At 60.6% G+C, this 20,529-nt stretch overlaps 2 protein-coding genes across 2 annotated transcripts; one reads left to right on the top strand and one right to left on the bottom strand.

The window, feature by feature from the left end:
• The first annotated feature begins 298 nt into the window (after positions 1-298).
• Ctsz (cathepsin Z) lies at positions 299-7,551 on the top strand. Its single transcript, XM_048349683.1, has 6 exons — positions 299-507; positions 895-1,058; positions 3,807-3,986; positions 5,681-5,831; positions 6,062-6,227; positions 7,277-7,551. Exons 1-6 carry the CDS (start codon positions 320-322, stop codon positions 7,385-7,387), a joined length of 960 nt encoding a protein of 319 aa, XP_048205640.1. The 5' UTR covers positions 299-319; the 3' UTR covers positions 7,388-7,551.
• A 325-nt stretch (positions 7,552-7,876) lies between these two features.
• Positions 7,877-19,224, bottom strand: Nelfcd (negative elongation factor complex member C/D). The gene is given in 16 exon segments (XM_048349681.1): positions 7,877-8,182; positions 8,269-8,398; positions 8,684-8,824; positions 8,901-8,969; positions 8,971-8,997; positions 9,320-9,434; positions 10,386-10,525; positions 10,874-11,008; positions 11,260-11,425; positions 12,231-12,361; positions 12,488-12,640; positions 13,269-13,376; positions 14,281-14,390; positions 15,365-15,474; positions 15,892-16,010; positions 19,095-19,224. Coding segments are annotated over 16 exon segments (1,803 nt in total). The 5' UTR covers positions 19,209-19,224; the 3' UTR covers positions 7,877-8,147.
• Between the last annotated feature and the right edge of the window lie 1,305 nt (positions 19,225-20,529).

Genomic DNA, 20,529 nt, shown 5'->3' with positions numbered 1-20,529 from the left:
CCCCATCCCTGATCCCACCCCAGGACCCCCATCCCTGATCCCACCCCAGGGTCCCATCCCAGGGCCCCGGGGAAGGGAGCTACATTTGTCAATCAAACCATGGCACTGGGCAACTAGTGACCAGGTCGGATCTGGGGCGCGCTGCGTGACCCCGGTGGTGGGGCCGCCGGGCGGGCGCACGGGGCGGGACAGGGCGCGCGGGACGGCCCCGCCCTGGGGGTGTGTCCAGCCTCCCCAAGGCCGGGCGGGCCGGGCGGGTCAGGGCTGGGGTCGAGGGCCCGACACCAGGCCGCGCAGGACGGAGCCGGAGCAGCTGAGGATGCCGAGCGGGACCTGGGGCGGGAGCCCGGCGTCGTCCGGGCGGGCGCGGCCTGCGCTGCGGTGGCCGCTGCTCGTGCTGGTGCTGGCGCTGCTGGCGGGCGCCGCGCGGGCCGGCCTCCACTTCCGCCGCGGCCCGGCGTGCTACCAGCCCCTGCGGGGGGACCGGCTGGCGCGGACGGGGCGCAGGTCGGCGCGCGGCCCGCGGGCGGGAGGGCGGGCGGGGAAGTGGGCAGGCCCACCCCGGGCCTTCGGGGACCCTGCCCCGCGGGGGGGGGGGCGCCCAGGAGCCCAGGACTCCAGCCTCCCCAGGCCCGGGGAGCTCCGATCGCGGGAGGGCCCTCTGCACCCCTGGGGAGGAGCCTCATCCCTGGCCCCTCCGAGCCGGGCCTTGGCTGGGGGCGCACTGGGACTCTCTTCCTTGGGGGTGCTGCCCTGTGCCCTTCGCATCGTGACCGCTGGGGCGTGCGGGTGGGGAGGGGGCCCCCCCCCCGGGTGATGGGGACAGGCGCCTCGCGCCCCCGGCTCGGGGGAGGCCCGGGGCTCCTGACCTCGCTGGCGTCCCTCTCTCCCCAGGACCTACCCGAGGCCGCACGAGTACCTGTCCCCCTCAGACCTCCCCAAGAGCTGGGACTGGCGCAACGTGGACGGCGTCAACTACGCCAGCGTCACCCGGAACCAGCACATCCCGCAGTACTGCGGCTCCTGCTGGGCGCACGGCAGCACCAGCGCCATGGCAGGTGGGTGCCGGGGCCCCGCTCAGCACAGCCTCGTGGCCGGCGGGGTGGCCGCCACCCCACCCTCCGCAGGGCTTCCTGGCGAAGGCGGGCTGCCCGGGCCCCGGGGTCGCAGGGCCTGGGCCTCTGCATTCCACGGAAGTGACGGGAGCAAGGTCACTGCGGGGTCTTCTGCGTGGGGCTCGGGGCCACAGGCAGGACGAGGTTCACTGACAAGGAGGCCCCGCCACCGACCCCCAAAGCCTGTGACTTCCGTCATTAGGAGAGAGAACCAGAAATGCAGAATCGCCGAGTCCCCGGCCTGGCTTTGGGGACATGAGAAGAAGTGAAACTTCTTCTCCGGGAACTGAGACACATTTTATCCTGGGCTTAGAAGTCAGGGTGGGGCTAGCCACAGCTTCACCCCCTCCCCAGTCTGCTCCAGCCCGGCCAGTTTTCTCATCTGGACCTTGGGCTCGGGCATCAATGGGACAAGAAGGCTCAGGGCCTGATGCCCACGCCACCCTGAGGTCTCCTACTGTGGAGGTCCGGGCCCGCCCAGGGCCGCAGGGAGGCGTCCTGCCATCCCCAGGGGCAGCCCTGGGGTCCAGGAGCCCAACTCCACTGGGCGAGGGACTCATGGGGGTTGGCAGTTCGGCCCTGACAGGGTGCTGTGTCCACTCCTCTGGTTTGGGGGCTCTGTGTGCGAGCTTTAGGGGAGAGGTTTCTGTCGGGCCTGGGAGCTGTGGCATCTGCCAGTCTCTCCTGGTAGCTCAGTCCCCTGTTTTGGGATACTGATGAAGTGTTCCCAAAACTGGACCCTTGTAGAAGGAGGAGGGCCGAGTAGGCACAGGTGGGCGCTGGAAGGTCTGGAGGAACCGAGGTGTGAGTGGGCCTGTGGTAGAGGGCGGGGACAAAGTCCAGGCTGCGGGAAGTGAAAGAGCCTCCTCAGCGCTGGGCGGGGAGGGCAGCGCCGGGGGTCACGTGACAGTGTTTGTGTTTGTAGGAGATTGCAGGGTCGAGTTGGCTGGAGGCTGGCTGGGCCTGGTTCTTCCCCAAGGGGCCCAGGCCTTGCTGACACAGCTCCCTGCTCCCTGGCCACCCAGTGCTGAGTGCTGAGTCTCACTGGGTCTCCGAGCCAGGGCCTCCACCTTTCTTTGCTTTCGCCCCAGGTGTCTCTGGTGCAGCCCTCGCTTCCTCTTTCTCTGGGAAGGGACTTCCCTGGGGGCATTTGACCGTAATGGCGCCCATTTGTCTCCTCCCTCTTTGCCTGGGACTAGCACTAAAGCCCCTCACTGAGCCCCCCCCTTCTCCTTCAGCCCCTGCAGAGGCTCCCTCCCCCTGGACCAGTGCCCCTCACCTCCTTCTGCCTCTTACCGCCCCACTGCTCCACCATCAGAGCGGGATCTGAGGCCCCTTCTCCCCACATCACCGCTCTGACCTGCACTGGCCTCGCCTCTGTCTCTGCTGCCATCCCTGGGTCCCCAGAAGGCAGGGGAAGAGGTCTGGTGCCAGGCCCCTCCTTGGCTCTGCTCCATCCCTCCCTTTGGAACTCAGCCCACAGCACCCGCCTGCCTCCACCCGTCTGCTTTGTCCCCATCTCCCGACTTCTGCCCGGCTCACTTCTCCTTCGCCTGCCTGTCGCCTGCCACCTCCATCTCAGCCACCTCCAGCCTGAGATGTTCAGGTCTGAACTGCTCGCCCGGCCTTCCCGGCCCATCCCCCGCAGTCTCGCCCCAGAGCCTAGTGGCTGCCTGACTCCCTCTCTTTACCTCCCCTCTACAAACTGGCTCCTAGGTTCTACGTTCAAGACGGGTGCCAAGGCCTCCCCTCCGCCAGACATACCTTGCCTCTCAATGGATCCTGCTGCTGCCCTTACTCCTATCTAGTTCCAGAATGTGCTCCTTAAACCCAAGTCCAGTTGTGTTCTTCCACTTGTGATTTCACTCAGATAAAGAACAATGCTGGTGATCTAGCTACTCCGGAGGCTGACACCCGAGGGTTGCAGTTCAAAGCCAGGCGGGGCAGCAAAGTCCTTGAGACTTTTTTTTTTTTTTACGGCCATGGCGCTTGAATTCAGGGCCTGGGCGCTGTCCCTGATCTTTAATGCTCAAAGCTAGCACTCTGCCACTTTGAGCCACAGCTCCACGTCTGTGTTTTAGGTGGTTAGTTGGAAATAAGAGTCTCACTGCCTTTCCTGCCTGGGCTGGCTACAAACCGCGCGCGACCCTCGGATCTCAGCTTCCTGAGTAGCTAGGGTTGCAGGCGTGAGCCACCAGTGCCTGGCGACCCAGGGCGACTCCAGTTAATCGCCCCGGAGTTGGAAGTGGAGCTGTGGCTCGAGTGGTAGGGCGCCAGCCCACGCATGCGCACTGTGGGCACAGGCCGGGGCGGGTGAGGTCTTGCCCCCTACCTGGCACTGGTTCCTCCAGCTCCCCGGGCCACGTTTGCTCATGGAGATCCGCAGCTGGGTCCCTCTGTCCAGGGGCCTCCTCCCCCGGGAGCTCCCCAGGGCTGGCCTCCAGCGGGTGCTGGGGGGGAGGGGAGACCTGTACCTCTAGCCCTGCCGTGTGGTCCTTGCAGCCTGGTGGCGAGAGGTGAGCCCACAGAGCGCGCGGAAGGGTCGGAGCAGGCCCGTGGACAGCCACAGCTGAGCCAGGCCTCTCTGAGGTCCACGGAGGCAGGGCGGCCTGCTCAAGGCTTGAGTGCCATTTGTGGGCGGGGGGGGGGGGCGCCTGGGCCAGGGGTGCTAACCACTGCCGACGGTTGCAGACCGCATCAACATCAAGAGGAAGGGTGCGTGGCCCAGCACCATGCTGTCCGTGCAGAACGTCCTGGACTGCGGCGACGCGGGCTCCTGCGAGGGGGGCAATGACCTGCCCGTGTGGGAGTACGCGCACAAGCACGGCATTCCCGACGAGACCTGCAACAACTACCAGGCCAAGGACCAGGGTAGGCCCTGCAGCGGCCCCCCGCCTTTCCCCCTCCTGCCTTCCATTCTGTCTGTCAAGAGAGGAGCCCGGGGGGGCGGGGGGGGGGTTCCCCGAGCTCCCAGCCCACGCCAGCGGTGTGACCCCGGGGAGAGCTGGTTACGCCTCACCCCGGGCCATCTTGGACCCAGTGGGACTGAGGAACAAAAAGCCGGAGCCCATTGTCCTGTTGAAAACAACACGAAACCTGGCGTGGCCTATAGATGCCAGAACTCCACCCAGCCCTGGGTTCTCGGCGCCCCGCAAGCTCGGCCTGCGCGTGGCAGGTGTGCGGGTTCTGGTGCCTGCTAGTTGCTCATTGCGTGGACTTCTGAGGGGCGAGCCGGCTGCCGGGAGGCCTTGCACCGAGACGTGTCCGCTCTCCAAGAGCAGAGTGCGTGAGCGGGGGGGGGGGGGGGGGGGGGTGACCCTGCAAGCCAGCTGTCCGCGGGACCACAGTGCCCCACGCTCCCCCAGCCACCCAGGGCCGAGCAAGGGTGGCACGGCAGGCTGCCCTGGAAGCCTGTCGCCGGCAGTTTCCTTTCCAGGCTGCTCCCCTTGGAAACCAAAGGAAAGAGAAGGCCCAGGCCCAGCGCCTCATTGGGCGCCATAAGCCGCTGGCCTCCTCCCTCAGCCCGGGCGGGCTGGCTCCCGCCTGCCAGTAGGGTTTCCTCCTCCTGGCCCTTCCTGCGCAGCCAGAAAGTTCTCTGGATGGGTTGCGGGAGTTCTTGACCTTGGCCCGGTGAAGCTCAGTGCAGGAGACCCCGGCACTGTGACCGGCGGGGGGAGGAGGAAGGTCCACGGAGCAGGTTTTCAACACTGGTGGAAAGCCCTGGCGTTCTAGCCGCCCCACTCCACCTCCCAGCTGGAGTTGTCCAGCCGAGCCCAAGCCCCCCCCAACCCCCCCCCCCAGCCTGGCAGGTGTGCGGGGCTCCTCAGAAACCTGTGTTTTCAGTCAACAGTCCTGGCTTGGGGTTAACACACGTGGTCACAGATCTGCCACTTTCCAGTTGTGCCGGGCACCAGCATGGTGTTCAAGGGACAAATTAAACCAACACTTTAGTTCTAGAGGAAGTTGACTGTCCCTGGGGAAGGTCTGGGCAGATGTGTAGTCACAACAGGAACGGGGGACAGCAGAGGGGTACGAAGGCTGGCTGCAGGATGGGGTGTGTCAGGCTGGGTGCAGCGTGGTCGGAAAATACGCCACCGGGGCTGACAGCAAGTACCCAGGGCTGCGCTTCCCTTTCCTCCTTTCTGTTAAGCTTCCTTTTTGTCTTGTACATCTCAGACGGAAATAACAAGGAAGTGCTTTTCATAAGAATGTACTAGCCAGTAACACAATCATCTTACACACGAATGATTTGGTTATATTCGGTTTTCAACCACATCGTGAAAAGGGCCTTCTCCCAGCCGTTCAGGCCAGAGAAACGAAGGCCAACTTTCGCATGCTTACTATGTGCTCATTAAAGGTTTGCTCTCCGTTCTGCGGCCAGGAGAAGGCTTTTCATAACTCCGGTGCAGCTGAAAGAAGAGTGCAATTAACAGCACCTGATAGCGAGATGACTTCCGCTATTAGCTAATGAATAGTAGGCGAAATTAGAGAAGTGGAAGGGGTGGGCTGCGCCTTGTTAGTGGGTTAATGAGACAGTCTCGTGCAGACTTCTGCCTCTTCTCCAGATTGTAACAAGTTTAACCAGTGCGGGACCTGCACCGAATTCAAAGACTGTCACCCTCTCCGCAACTACACCCTCTGGAAGGTGGGCGACTACGGCTCTCTGTCTGGAAGGGAGAAGATGATGGCTGAGATCTACGCCAATGGCCCCATCAGGTGAGCGTTGGGGGGGGGGGGGGGGGTCGGCCGGCGTCGTTCCTGTGTCGTTCCTGTGCCCTGGGACAGCAGCTGACGTGACCCGCCAGGCCCGCTGGGTGACGTGGAGGGGGAGGGGCTTCCCCGGAAGGCGCCCAGCACCACCACCCAAGGCTGCCCAGGGGCCCTCCGGGGCATGCGCACTTGGATATGCGCGCTGACCTCTTCCTCACCTAACCACTTACTTCCAGCTGTGGAATAATGGCGACAGAAAAGATGATTAACTACACTGGCGGCATCTATGCCGAGTACCAGGACAAGGCCTTCATCAACCACATCATCTCCGTGGCCGGGTGGGGCGTCAGCGACAATGGCACCGAGTACTGGATTGTCCGCAATTCGTGGGGTGAACCATGGGTAAGGCCTTTCCCTCCTGCCCCAGTGAGACCTCGCGGCTGAAGCCGCCGCGGCCGCTGGCCAGCATGGCCGCTGCTCTCCCCCGAGGCAGCTCACCCCTGTCCCGGCCAGCTTCCAGGCTCTCCCCAGGGAAGCGCAGGGTTGCCCGGGGCAGCTCTGAGTTGGGTGGAAGCCCCAGGGAGACCGCCGGCTGCCTTATCGGCAGGATCTCCCGTTGGCCTGGGGGCCAGGCCGAGACCTTTGGTGTGGGATGGGGCTGGTGGGCGGGAGGTGTGGAAATGATGACATCAGTAACTGGCGCCATGACCATAAATGGGCGAGTTAGCTGCCGCTGGCGACCATAAATGGGGCGGTGTGAGACGGGATGGTCGGCGTGCATTGTGGGGCGGTGTGAGACGGGGTGGTCGGCGTGCATTGTGGGGCGGTGTGAGACGGGGTGGTCGGCGTGCATTGTGGGGCGGTGTGAGACGGGATGGTCGGCGTGCATTGTGGGGCGGTGTGAGACGGGGTGGTGTGAGACGGGGTGGTGTGAGACGGGGTGGTCGGTGTGCATTGTGGGGCGGTGTGAGACGGGGATGGTCGGCGTGCATTGTGGGGCGGTGTGAGACGGGGTGGTCGGCGTGCATTGTGGGGCGGTGTGAGACGGGATGGTCGGCGTGCATTGTGGGGCGGTGTGAGACGGGGTGGTGTGAGACGGGGTGGTGTGAGACGGGGTGGTCGGTGTGCATTGTGGGGCGGTGTGAGACGGGATGGTCGGCGTGCATTGTGGGGCGGTGTGAGACGGGGTGGTCGGCGTGCATTGTGGGGCGGTGTGAGACGGGGTGGTCGGCGTGCATTGTGGGGCGGTGTGAGACGGGGCGGTGTGAGACGGGGTGGTGTGAGACGGGGTGGTGTGAGACGGGGTGGTCGGCGTGCATTGTGGGGCGGTGTGAGACGGGATGGTCGGCGTGCATTGTGGGGCGGTGTGAGACGGGACCGGTCAGCATGCATTAGCCAGCACCGGTGGGGAGGGCCGACCATGTGGCTCACGGTCAACTCTCCCCCCACAGGGTGAGCGAGGCTGGATGAAGATCGTGACCAGCACCTACAAGGACAGGACTGGAGCCAGCTACAACCTCGCCATCGAGGAGCTGTGCACGTTTGGAGACCCCATCGTTTAACACGCTTGCTTGATGAGACACGAGCCACCGCCAGGAACTGTGCGGTGTGCGCCCTGGCTGGGTGGCGGCCCAAGGTGAGGACCAATCCTGGCCCCCGGTGGTGGCTCTGGGCCTCTGGAAGCGCACCTGCTGACGTGAGGACCCCGTGGCACTGGCTTATGGGGGGGGGGGGGGGGGGGCGTCTGCGCAGACCAGCTACCCCAAGAGTGACCCGGAGCGGGGCAGGCCCTGGCTCTGAGCACCGGGCCGGCTGGATGGGCTGAGCTGCTGTGACCCGCACCGTGCCATGACAGGGAAATGGTTCAGGCCCCGCACCAGTTCCGGTGTCTCCTTGGATTTTGGATTGGGGGGCGGGGAGAGCAATTTGAAATTACCCAAGTAGTGAATAAAGTATGTAGCCTCACTCAAGGACTGAGTCTGAGTGTGCCTTACTACACACAGCAGCAACGCAGCTTCTAACGTAGCAGAAAGGCTTTGTAAAAACTTTATTAGCAAGTGTAAGGACCGGAGTGAACACCCACTAACCCGTGTTTCCTATGAGAATTCCCGCCACCCCGGGACGCCCAAGGACCCTGGCCGGCTCTGTGCAGGGGGAGGCGGCTGCTGGACGCAGGGCAGAGACCGACTGACACAGGACACAGGGGGGCCGGTGCGGAACAGCGGGGTCCCCACGCCTCTCGAGAGCTGCTTTCAGAAAAGGCCCCTTCACAGCTGCGCGGGGCCTGCGGGGCTCCGCGTCGGCTCGGGCGGGACCCGGGACTCAGTTTACCATGATGAAGTTAGACTTGCAGTGGGCTGCAATGAGAGGCGCACGTCACTCCCTGGGCTGGAAGAGGAGGTGAGGGTGGCGGCACCCCGCGGCCAGGGCGCCCTGGGCTTACCGATGAACTCCGTCACGGGATCGTGCTCCCCTTCGGTTTTGATGGTGCCCGCGATGCTGTCGTTCTCCAGGATGGGGAGGAAGAGCTGCACGAAGTCAGAGGTGTACGGAGGGGCGATGACATCCAGCACCTGCGGGGGAGTCAGGCTAGCGTGCCTGCGGCCACGCAGGGCGCGGTGACAGGGGCGCGGTGACAGGGGCGCGGTCGGGCCGGATTCCCCGGCGACACCGCCACCGCCACCGCCACCACCAAACCAGGGGGACACGGGGGAAAGCAGGTGAAGCCTGCGGGCAGGAAGTGCTGTCATTTCACTAGCACTCCCAGAAGGCTCGCAGCTAGAGCAGAAGCGAGCGCACCCCAGGGGCCCCGCTAGGCCAAGCGCCCGAAGCCCTGGACCCCGCGGTGCACGGCTGACCTCGGTGACAAAGTAGCGAATGAGGGAAATGTCGGTGTCCAGCTTCTCCAGACACTTGCGGATGTAGCTGACCACGGGGAGGACGTAGCCGCGACTCAGCAGGTGGACCATCCTGTCCAGCAGGGTCTTCTTCAGCTCCAGCTGTGGTAGAGCGGGGGGCAGAGGCCGTGGTGAGCGCGGGACGGCCCGGCCCCCGCCCGCCCTGGGCGCCACCGACCTGCTCCATCACGTCCAGCTGGGAGTGCTCCGTCTCAAAGAGCTTGACGAGCAGCTGCAGGACCTGGGGGGTGCAGGAGCTGGTGGCAGGTGCTGATCTACGACAGAAAAAGGGGGGTTGTGCTGAGAGCGCCGTGGGCTGGGCGCTCGGAGAACGACGCTGTCGGCCACCCCAGAAAGCTGGCGCTGACAGCGACTGTGCCGTGGGAGCCCAGGGCTGGGCGCGGAAGGAAGCCCTGCCGTCCCCGCCTAACGCCCGTGAAAACCGAGACGTCTACAGTGGAGGGAGCTACGTCATTAAGAAGCGAATCCTCGCTTGAAAATAATTAGCTCTGAGCAGAGTGTGGAAATTACGCACACGTGTGACGGAGGGCGCCCAGCCGCGCACGGCGTGAATGGCGGGCGCGTGTGCCCTCTCACCTCGTCCAGCAGGGCCAGGTGGACCGGAGTATGGTCAGTCTGGAGCTGGAAGTACCGGGGTTCTGAGACGGTCCAGTCCACCCATTTCAGCACCCCCATTGCTACCACGGGAAATCTACAAGCAAACAAGGCAGGCGGCGTCCTTTAAACCAAGAGCGGGGGCGGGGGGGGGGGGGGGGGGAGGTTCCTGACTATGCCCAGAGCAGAAGGTCTGGAAGCTTGGGAACAAGCTCTGAGCCCCTGGGGTGGCCTGCCACTGGGAGGGGATGTGCGAGCCGCAGCCTTCCACAGGAGCGAGAAGCTGAGTTTGGCTCCAGCTCCCTTCACGCCGCTTTACCCACTGGGAAGATCACGAATGCAGAACACGGAGTTTGGCGGCCAGGCCGGAGCTGCTGCCTTTATTTAGCAAACCCTTTTTGGTCCCTGCTCAGATGAGGAAGGGACCAGAGGGCTCAGAGGGCGTGCCCGTCCACGACATGCCTGGGACAGACGGGCCTAGGGCCTCTCCATTTCTGCAGTACTCTGCTGGTTTTTAAATTTTTACTATAAGCGGAGCCTTTTCTTCAAGTTTTTACAACTCCCCGGTGGTCTTCCTTTTACTTAGTCTAATTTGTGAGGACTGAGTACATTTCTGGCCATTAAACACCTGCAGATGACTCATACTGCAAACAGCATTCAAAGTTTTCTCCACATAGTTAAATAAGAAGAGTGGGGAGCTGGTGGCTCACGCCTGTAATCCCAGCTACTCAGAGGCTGAGATCTGAGGATCCTGGTTCAAAACTAATCCCGGGCAGGAAAGTCCATGAGATTGATTTCCAATAAACTACTCAGCAAAAGCTGGAAGTGGCGCTGTGGCTCAAGGGGTAGAAGGCTAACCTTGAGCAGAAGCAGCTCAGGGACAGAGCCCAGGCCAAGTTCAAGCCCCACAGCCAGCCAAAAAAAACTAAGCGTGGAACATTCTTTCCTGTGAACTTGAATATGAAGAGCTGAGTCACCCGCCTCCCCCCTCCCCCCCCCCCCCCCCCCCCCCCGCAGCAGCCAGACGGGGTCAAGGGTCGCCGTTCACCTGATGCACTGGTACAGGGTGCTCAGCTCGGCCACCAGCTCCGAGGCCCCTTTGTTCTCATTGCAGCACAGGTTGTGGACCGTCTCCACGGCCTTGGACGTCGACTTCAGCTCATCTTTATTGATGCTCACGCGCTTGTTCTAAAAATGCACGGCAGGTGAATGAGGGCAGCGCCAGCACCTGGCCGTCGGGGTGTCCTGGCCGGGACACCCTCTGCAAGGCCCTCAAGTCGGAAGTCAGAGTGACCATCACACGGCATGGCCGCACAGGGCACAGAAGCCACACCAGGAAGACTGCTCACTTCACACACACCGCGCACGCTCGCACGGCCAGCGGGGAGCCGTGAGCATTCCCCGGGCGTGCTCAGCGCTCACCATCTTACGCACGAGCATAGACACTTGCCACCGTCGGGCACCGTGGGAGTCCCCGGTACCCCCGAGGCGGACGCCACCCATGTCCGGGAGCCCAGCCCTCAGCGCGGAGCGTACCTTCTTCCAGGTCTCAACCACGCTCGCTGCGTAAGCCAGGATGTGGATGTACTTGTGCTTGTGGTCCTGGTTGATCCTGGCCCCGGGCTTGAACAGCGACTGCATGAACAGGTCCAGGAAGGCCGGCACGCGGATCTAGGGAGACGCACACACCAGCCAGGGGCGGCCAGGGGCGGCCAGGGGTGGGCACACAGGACCATCCGGCCTGCGGGCCACTCTCAAGCTCACAGGCCAACAGGGGTGGGGCTGGGGAAAAGGACAGTGACTTGGACAGGGGTTTCGACTCTCTGCCTGAGAACACCAGGGGAATTCCAAGAGACTTCCCAAAGCAAGTCGGCCAATGGGCCGCGGGGTGTCTGGCTTCGTCAGAATGAGAGGCAACTTACCAGTTCCACAGGAGGAGGGTCCATGCTGGTGAACATCTTGAACAGGACCGTGATGTCTGCAGGATTCAGGGCTCCTTTAGACAGCATGGCCCCAAGGGCCTGGCAGGCCCGGGGGTAGGAGGCGGCCGTGCCCAAGGCCAGTGTGATCTGACTGGCATCGTGGCCTCTTGATGGAAAGACCACGCAACCCGTTACTAACAAGGCAACTTCGGCTTTTCTTATTCATACTTGGTTTTTCAATTGTTGGGATCCTTTGGCTTCTTCCTATTTCTGTCATTCGATGGCTTACTGACTGACTAAGTTTAGAGCGATCTGAGAAGGCAGAATTCCAATACAGCCTGCACACTTCCTAAAGGGAAGCATCTATTTCGAAAACAATTGTAACGATTTCTTTTTTGTTGTTGTTGGTTATGGGGCTTGAATGTGGGGCCTGGGCTCCGGCCCTGAGATCTTTTGCTCAAAGCTAACACTCTACCATTTGGGGCTACAGCAGCTATACTTGTAGTTTTTTGGCAGTTAATTAGAGACTGAGAATCGCAGGTACTTTCCTGCCTGGGCTGGCTTTGAAGGATCCTCAGATCTCAGCCTCCTGATAGGAATGAGCCTGCTAATTGTAGCAATTTCTAAAACAAACTGTAACCACTTGTTACAAGCGAATGAAGCTATAAGAGATGAGCTCTGGTTGGTAAGATCTGGACTATGTTAAGGGTGGGCTCACTGAGAAAGTACTTTAGGGTGCCTGGACATTTGCTATGCTTAAGTCCCAGCCCAGGAAAGCCCAGGCCATACATCCAGCAGTGGAGAATCAAGGAGACAGCGTGACCTTCAAGGCAGCATCGGGTAAGCTCCCTCCAGGGACCAGAAACTACCCTGACTTCCGGATCGAAGGGTCCCAAGGGAAGGGCTAAAGGCTAGGCTGAGGACCCAGGGCCCTGGGCTTTGTGGGAAAGGCGGCAGAAGCAGGGTCTCACTTCTCCTGGGCGAAGCGCTGTACTTCCTGCGCAACCCTGCGCACGGCGGAGCCGCCCTGCTCCTCCTGCGCCAGCACGGACATCATGGCCTGTGCAAACAGGTACGTGTGCTCTCCGTGGCAGGCCATCTTCTGGAGGATTGTAAGGAGACAGAGTTCAGGCTCACGCCGCGGGCGCGGAGCTTCCGCCTGCCTGGGGACGCTCGCCAACGCCAAGAGCCCCATTCAGACCCAGGACTGATACGCCGAGGCACTCACAGCAAACTCAGGGAGGTTCTTCTCAAGGTTCTCTTCTCCTCCGTCCAAGATCGTGGCTAGTGAGGTGCGCAGAACTCGAGAAAACACCTCCAACTGCTGGCACGCCGTGGACACGCTGGTGATTTCTCCTTGGTACCCTGCATCAGAAATCAACTGCCACACAAAACAGGAGCAGAGGGTCAGGGTCTCGTGAGCCCACCTGTCAGGGCGGAGCCTGGCCACACTCGGGGCCAGCAGGACAGGCGAGCACTGCTCCCCGGTCTCCAGCTTCGGCTCTGCTCCCCGGTGTGCCAGCCTCTGGGCTGCGGCGCCTGCTCCCCTGGGGCTTCACTTATAAGAGGAAGCATGTGGGGCTGGGAATGTGGCCTAGTGGCAAGAGTGCCTGCCTCGGATACACGAGGCCCTAGGTTCGATTCCCCAGCACCACATATACAGAAAACGGCCAGAAGCGGCGCTGTGGCTCAAGTGGCAGAGTGCTAGCCTTGAGCGGGAAGAAGCCAGGGACAGTGCTCAGGCCCTGAGTCCAAGGCCCAGGACTGGCCAAAAAAAAAAAAAAAATGAGGAAGCACGTGTGGCGGGCCTGCTACACACTCACACACGCTATGCGGCTCTAGGAGCAGATGGGCGCCATGCTTCCTTTTCTCAATGTGAGGCTGAGTGGAACAGGGAAGACCTTTATTAAAAATGGGGGGGGGGGCGATCCTTCCAAGTAAACACCAAACAAGTACAACCCGCACTCGCTCGCCCAGACTTGATCTTTCTCAGACCCCTGGGTCTTTACCTTCACAGTGAAGTTCAGCATCAAACAGTCAGGATGGGCTTCGGCCAGCTTGTAGAACAGATCTCTCCACGTGGTATGTGCGATCATCTGCTCAAGCCAAGCTGGGGTCTGCCAACAAACAAACCAACAGTCGATAAGAGGCCTCGCTGCAGCCTAGGTGAGGACAAGGGCGTACAGGCAATCACAGGACATTCCAGTTGGGGGGACCCCATGGGTGTCCCCAGCTCTAGAGGAAGCGGACTCAGGGTCAGCCTTGCCATGCACTCAGCCAAGCAGCAGGTTAAAAGCGCTTCAGAGCTTTTGGAAACTCTAGCTCAACAGGAACATGGCAGGGTAGGGAAAGGCGACGGGAGGAACAGGAGAGCAGCCGGCGGGGGAGTGTGCGCTGTGGGGCTGCATCCCACGCGGGGAAACCGCCGCCCACAGGCTGGACATCGCTCTCAAGCGTGCCCTGGCTCTGCACATCACCCTGCGGCGTGGCTGAGGGACTGAAGGGCTGCACGCCGCCTCCTGAGCACGGGCCTCGGAGGCAGGCCGGCGTGTCTGTGGGGAGGCAGGCCGGCGTGTCTGTGGGGAGGCAGGGCCGGCGTGGACGGTGGTGCCCCCTCTGGGACTTCAAAAAGCCGTCCTGTGCCTGAGCCTCTTCCTCCTGCCCACTTGCTGCCCTGGGCGAGGCTCCGGCCTCCTCCACCGCCTCCCGCGTGTCCCGCGCTGCCCTGGGCGAGGCTCCGGCCTCCTCCACCGCCTCCCGCGTGTCCCGCGCTGCCCTGGGCGAGGCTCCGGCCTCCTCTACCGCCTCCCGCATGTCCCGCGCTGCCGTGGGCGACGGCTGCTTCCGGGGCCTCACAGCTGCACCCAGGAGTCGGGGAGTGGACTGCGCCTTCCGGCCTCAGCTCCGGAGCCCCTCATGCAGGCCCCTCAGTGCCTGAACACGTGACAGGCCACGTGCTCTGTACACGAGGAGCTGGCCCAAGGCGCTGGACATGCAACTGAAGAACACGCGACTCCTCACCTCTCCCTCTTCAGTGAAAATGGAATCTGCTTTGCGGGGATCAAAATGTTTGATCAGTAAACTCTTCAAATGGTTTTCCACAGTCTCCTGAACCTGCACCGGCTCAACGCCTGGAAGGAAACAGACATTTAGACACAGGACAGCCACGCTGGGAGCCTCAGCGTGCAGGAAAGCCAGGCCATGTCTCGAAACAACTACTTCTCCCCACGTCTACACGCGAGCAAGACTCGGGACCTCTTAAAACTAGTTCTAGACTCTATTCAGAGCCACGAGTGGGACCGAGCATGGCCTGGAGAACCCGGGAGGGTCCACCCCGACCCCAGGGAGCCCGCACCAAGGCAAAGGGCCCGAGCAGACAGAGGACGGAACGCACACACGGCCCACAGAAGGCACAGGTGCAGCCAAGAGCCACGCGTGGACTTGACCCTGGCTTCTGGAAGTGCTTCCGTGAGTGACGTCACTGCCTCTGCTCCGTGGGTTTACAGTAAGGCTCTACGCATACTCAGCTAAGAGCCACAAGTAAGCAGAGCCAGTCCTACCCTGTCCACTGTTCACGGCCTGCTGTAACGGACCTCTTGAAATGACACATGGAACATCACTGCGCCACTCCCTAGTCCACAGCGTGGCAGGGAAAGGAGCTCTGTAAAGGCGCATGTGCAGGCTGGCCGCGAACCTCCGTGACTGAACCCAACTTCCATCACGCAGAGAAAAATAGGCAGGAAGTTCAGTTCTTATTTATACAAATCAAAAACCAGGGACGTGGGGCTGGGAACATGGCTTAGTGGCAAGAGTGCTGGCCTCATATACATGAAGCCCAGGTTCGATTCCCCAGCACCACATATATAGAAAATGGCCAGAAGCGGCGCTGTGGCTCAAGTGGCAGAGTGCTGGCCTTGAGCAAAAGGAAGCCAGGGACAGTGCTCAGGCCCTGAGTCCAAGGCCCAGGACTGGCAAAAAAAAAAAAAAATCAGGGATGTGAAAAAGGTACTGCCAACTCATCAAGGTTGTAATGACCCAAAGGCCTTTCTTTGCAAACAAAGGGGGATGAGCAGCGGTGACAGGGCCCCCCGCCCCCATCGAGAACCTGTTTGGATGAGCCATTCGGCCAGCAGGTTCACGGTCTGGGCAACAGCAGTGTAGTTCTCGGATAAGAGCTGGATAACATTCTCTGGAGACCCTCCTGCTTGAAAATACCTGGGAAAGCCCAAGAGACAATGGGTGGGCATAGGTGAGGAGAGGAATGCCTAGATTTGAACATTTTCCCCCCACCGCCCTTTCTTCTGGTACGCGGGTATGGGCCCAGGGCCTCGTGCCTGCTAAGCAAGTGCCCTATCACTTGAGCCATGCCCCAGTCCTTCATGCTTTCGCCATTTTTCAGGTAGGATGTCACTTTTTCACCTAGGGCTGACTTATACCATGATCCTGCCCCTCCAGCAGAGCGGGGACTGCACGCAGGCGTCACGACACCCCGCCTGCCTCTTCTGAATCACCAGGGGGCCCTAGAAGCCTTCCGCTGGAGGATCACAGTCTGACTTTCCATGCCATCCTCCAGGTCTTCTGCACACTCTAACCCCTGCCCCGCCAGACTGCGCGGATGCCATTCGCACCCACCTCTTCAGAGTGTTGAAGATGGAGGGCTCCATGATATAGTCCCGGGTGGAAAACTTATGCAGGCACTCCTGCTGTACCTCCGCGTCATCCTCGCATTCTCCGGCATCGTCTTCCTGCTGCTGAGAGAGGCCAGGAGCCAACGTTTTCTTCGTGGATACCTGTCCTGCAATCTCACCCTCGGTATGTACACCGCTGTCATCTCGAAGGTCCTGCTGAATGGCTCTGGAACCACACCACGTAGGATGCGTGGCCACCCTGCCAGGTCAACCGTTTGCCACAATCGTGCCTGTGAGCCAGCCCCTCTGAGTGGCCATGTCCCGTCACAGGTCATGCCCACTGCCACTCAGCCACTGCCAAGATTCCACAAGCCAATGTCAGGAAGGGCTGGGACTAATGCCTGCCGCGAGTCTGGTACACTTGAGCCATTTTCACCAGTGCAATGGCACACGGGTCATGCCATGCTTCTCAATGAAGCCTAGCAAGGTGATTCCAGAAGTTACACACTGCCGGTTTATGGCTGGAAAGTGACCGTCGCTAACTTGCCTTGACTTGGCAGGCCTAACTGGATTTTAGTCCCATTTTTGGCTGGAAGCCACCTTAGGCAGGTCACTGGACCCGAGGCAAAGCAGGCTGCTTCGCCTGCTGATGTGACGGGAGTAGACTGAATGACCCCAGGTCTGTCCGGCTTCAATGCTGTCATCTAAACAAGAAGCGGATGTACTGAGATGGGGCTCACCACCCAGGAGCCCAAGAAAAGAGAAGGTAAGACACACTTTTCCATGTAAGGAGTCTACAAACCAGCAGGAGACCAACCTCCGGGCAACTGACTAACACAATGAGTAGGAGTCAGACCAGAGTCTGCTAACTACAGCCACAGCCAGACCTCTTCCTATTGTGTAATAAAGTTTTATTGAAACTCATTCACAATTACTCTCTCACGTGTTGTCCATGACCACTGCCTCCCTAAAACCACAAAAGCACGTGGCTGTGGTACAGCCCGGCACAGCCTAAGATACTCAGTATCAGGCCTTTCAGAGTTTGCCCAGCAGTGGTCTGGACTACATTCTATAAGCGGTGTACTGGTGACTTCACTGTGAACACGACGAGACTTTCTCCCATCAGATTTGTGAGAGGAGCCTTAAGGAAGAAGGCTGGGCTTTACCCAGACACTTGTTCTCATGGGCTCGCATCGCCGGGCTCCTACCCAGGCCTCCCCTCTCCCCCTGCCACATCTTCTCTGGGCCACGCCAACCACCCACTCACATAGGCTCAGCCCAAACACTGTCTTTGACTCCAGAGCCCATTCTATTCTCACTTCTGTTGAGTACACCGGCAGGACGCCAGCTTCCTAAGGTCCCAAACTGACCATGTCTTCCTGGGACTAGGTCTTCCCACGATCTGTCATTTAACAGAGCATCCCTCCCATGACGCAGGTATTATCCAGGAGCCTTGGAGGCATCCTCAGTTTCTCCTCGTCCTACCACTCCTGCAGCCCGCAGTGGCCATGGTGCCCCGTGTACATCCCTCTCAATCACTCCTTGCACAAGTCTCTCCCATGGATCCCAGAGCCATCCCAAGCCCGGGGTCTAGCATCCGGCTGCTTTAAAGGTTCTCTATCTCTATCACAAAAATAAGAACCCTCGCTCGAATCTGATGCAACCTTTCCCACCTGTTTGCCCATGCAGTTTTACTCCACTGGCGAGCTGCAGCCGGATCGATTTATTTGAATGTCGGTGGCTTCCTTCTATCATCTGTACTTAACACGTGAGCCTCTGTACACATCTTCCTGCCTCTCCAATTCACACAAAATGGCATCAACTGGACAGAACTGGTTCACGAGCTATCTTTCTACAACTCCAGCTCAGGCCGCCTTCCTCACTGCCCTAGACATTCTCCTCTAAGCACAGTCACAGCTGGAAGGAAAAACGGAAGTAAATAAAAATCCTGGCCACAGGGTTCAGCAATGGGAACCTACTAGGACCAATGAACCAAACTGGAGTCATGATTAAACTTAGAAGGCTCAAGTTCCCATCAGGAAGGTCTAGGTTTAACTATGCCATTGTTTTTACACCAGTGTGCCCTGTCTTAGAAAATGGGGCCTAGGACTAGATGGACACACACACACAGATTGGCCTCTCTGCCTCCTCCATATTGTGTTTACCTTTGCTTGGTCTAAGCCATTCTCTCTGCAGACACTTATCTCCTTCTCCAGTTCTATCTTAAGCTAAAGCTCATGTCTATACCTCAAAGATGGCTGCAAATGAACTGCCGTTTCCCCATGGCTGTCAGTACCCCTGTCTCTTTGACATACAGAGGTGAGCGGCCAGGCCTAGCATATGGAATCCTGAGAGTTTGGGGCCTGTAGCCTACAACCAAGTCCAGCTGCCCAGTGAGATAATGCATGGAAGTCCACACATTACCTATCCCAGCCTCCCAATTAGCTAAGTCTTACTATTTACTAGCTCCACTAAGAATTCTCCTCACGGTGGGATGATCCAACATTCGAATCTACTCTCACACCTCGCTCTAATTCTCCATCAAGCTCCACAGTTCTCCAAGGCCCTTGGGAACCTGTTGGCTTCACCTCCCTGCCCTACCATGCAACTAACCAAAGGTTTTCCTTCTGTCCAGGGCCACCAGCGTCCGCCCCGGCAGGGCCCTAGCTGCACCCTTGCGCCTGCCCTAGGGAGGGGACCCCATGGCACCCTGATTCCTAACCACCAGGCAAGGCCGGGGCAGGAGGGCAGATTCCGAAGCTGATGTCAGTCGTGTACCCCTGGGCTTTCCCTCCAACTTCCCAAGCCGGTGGGTGTTGAGAACCACATGACGGGAGCGGACTGTCCCCCCCCCCCCCGGGCCCTAGTGAGCTCAGCCCCAAAGCCTTGGGGAAGTTTGCTTTACTCCGAGGTGTGAAGTTCTGCTCCCCGGCTGGGGCGCCGGTCGGGGGCTCGTGGTGTTAACTTTGTTGACAACTGGGCGGCCGCGGCCTCCGCACGCCCGGGGGCCGGGGGCGGGCCCGCGCGGGGCGGGAAGCACCGGGGCCTCGCGCCCCCTCTCCCCCGGCGGCGCCCCCGGCCGGAGCCCGCGGCTCAGACCGGGTCCGAGGGCGGCGGGACCCCGAGGCCGCCGCCGGCGCCCCGCAGGCCCGGCAGGGGCGGCGACGACCGAGCCTCGTCGGGGGGGCGCCCAGTGCCCCGCCTCACCTGGCCGCCTTCCGCCTCCTCGCCCCACTCGGCCGCATTCCCGAAGTAATCTTCCGCCATGGCGGCGCCCGGCGCGGGCCCCGCCATGCTATCCGTTCGGCAGGCAGGACGCATGCGCGCGGCCGGCCGAGCAGGAAGGCGCACGCGCAGCCCCCGGCCCCGCCCCCGCGGCAGGGAGGCGTGTCCCGTGCGAGGGAGCCGGGGCCTCCGCGTGGGGGCGTGGCCGGCGTCCGGGGGCGGGGCCGGTGGGCGGGGCTCGGGGCGGGGCTCGGCAGCCGGGTGGCTCTCCCTTGGCCCCGGCTTCCCGCCCTTCCCGGGCCGGTTTCCGGGGGCCCCCGGCCGGGCCTCCGTCCCGCGGGGACCGGGCCTGGGGCGCACGAAACTCTTCTCTGCTTTGTCGTTGGCAAAAACGACGGAAGGTGGAAAAACGCAGGATTTCCACGTGCTCTTCCAGGAGGTCACCGAGGTCACTGCTGCGGGAAAGTGAGGCCCAGGCCGGCCTTGGGGACACCGGGGAGACCGTGAAACGAGGGCAGGAGGTGACCCGCGCCGGCACCCAGCCAGTCCCCGGGGCAGACTGGGTTGGGGCGGTCCGAGGAGACTGCCCTGCACCTTGCAGCGGAGCTCAGCGTGTCAGGAGGGACCCAGACAAAGCGTTTCAGAAGCAGAACTGCCCAGGCAAAAGCTAAGGGCCCCGGAAAGGGAGGCCTTTGGAACCCGGGGGGCCTGGGGGCCGGGGGCTGTGCTGAGTCCCGGGCCCGACAGGCTGGACTAGAGGAGCCCCCAGAACGCCTAGGAGAAGGTGTGTCTGTCTTGCAGGGGTTGGAGGTGGAAGTGTGTAGCTCCAGCTTCGGTTCACAAGATTAAAGTGCATTAAGTTAATGAGTGCCCCTGCTGCTGGCTCCTCTCAGGGGCTCATTTCCATTTGCTTTCTGAAAATGTTGCAAAGAGTAGATGGCTGTTAAACTCCTACGACTCTTCCTTGTAGACTTGCTTTTTAAAACAGTGCTTGAGTTGAAAAACAGGCAAATTAATAGAGGTGTAACTAATTGCGCCTACAGAATCAAGGATTATTTAACTCACCTCTCCCTCAAACAAAAGGCTACTTATTATTAAATGGATTAACAAACAACTCATAGGGAAAGCAATGCATTCAGCCTATAAGTCCCAACAGTCTAGAGTAATTGGATCTATAGATCTCGCCACCTGAAATATTGTTGAGCTGTTGTTTTAGGAGAGCCTTGTCTAGAATGTCCAAAGTAGCTTTCATTACTTTAATACTCAAAAGTTGCTTCCAGAGTTTTTTTAATTGCTTACGGAAAAATTCTGGGGGAGAATTTCCATAGAAATGAGGTGATTTTACTTGGTCCATTCGAGAAGTATTTACTGAGCACCTCCTAGGTGTCATATGTTGAGATATAGTCAGGTTAGACTA

Source organism: Perognathus longimembris, chromosome 6 (genome assembly GCF_023159225.1).
Source record: "Perognathus longimembris pacificus isolate PPM17 chromosome 6, ASM2315922v1, whole genome shotgun sequence".
Lineage (NCBI taxonomy): Eukaryota > Metazoa > Chordata > Mammalia > Rodentia > Heteromyidae > Perognathus > Perognathus longimembris.
The sequence above is the reverse complement of the archived record's forward strand: the minus strand, read 5'-3'. Positions and strand labels throughout refer to the sequence as shown.

Excerpts from the sequence above, each read along its gene's own strand:
- Ctsz (XM_048349683.1), top strand. The coding sequence starts at position 320 with ATGCCGAGCGGGACCTGGGGCGGGAGCCCGGCGTCGTCCGGGCGGGCG. Across the intron at positions 3,987-5,680 it reads CTACCAGGCCAAGGACCAGG|ATTGTAACAAGTTTAACCAG; the intron begins GTAGGCCCTGCA and ends CCTCTTCTCCAG. Across the intron at positions 6,228-7,276 it reads ATTCGTGGGGTGAACCATGG|GGTGAGCGAGGCTGGATGAA; the intron begins GTAAGGCCTTTC and ends CTCCCCCCACAG.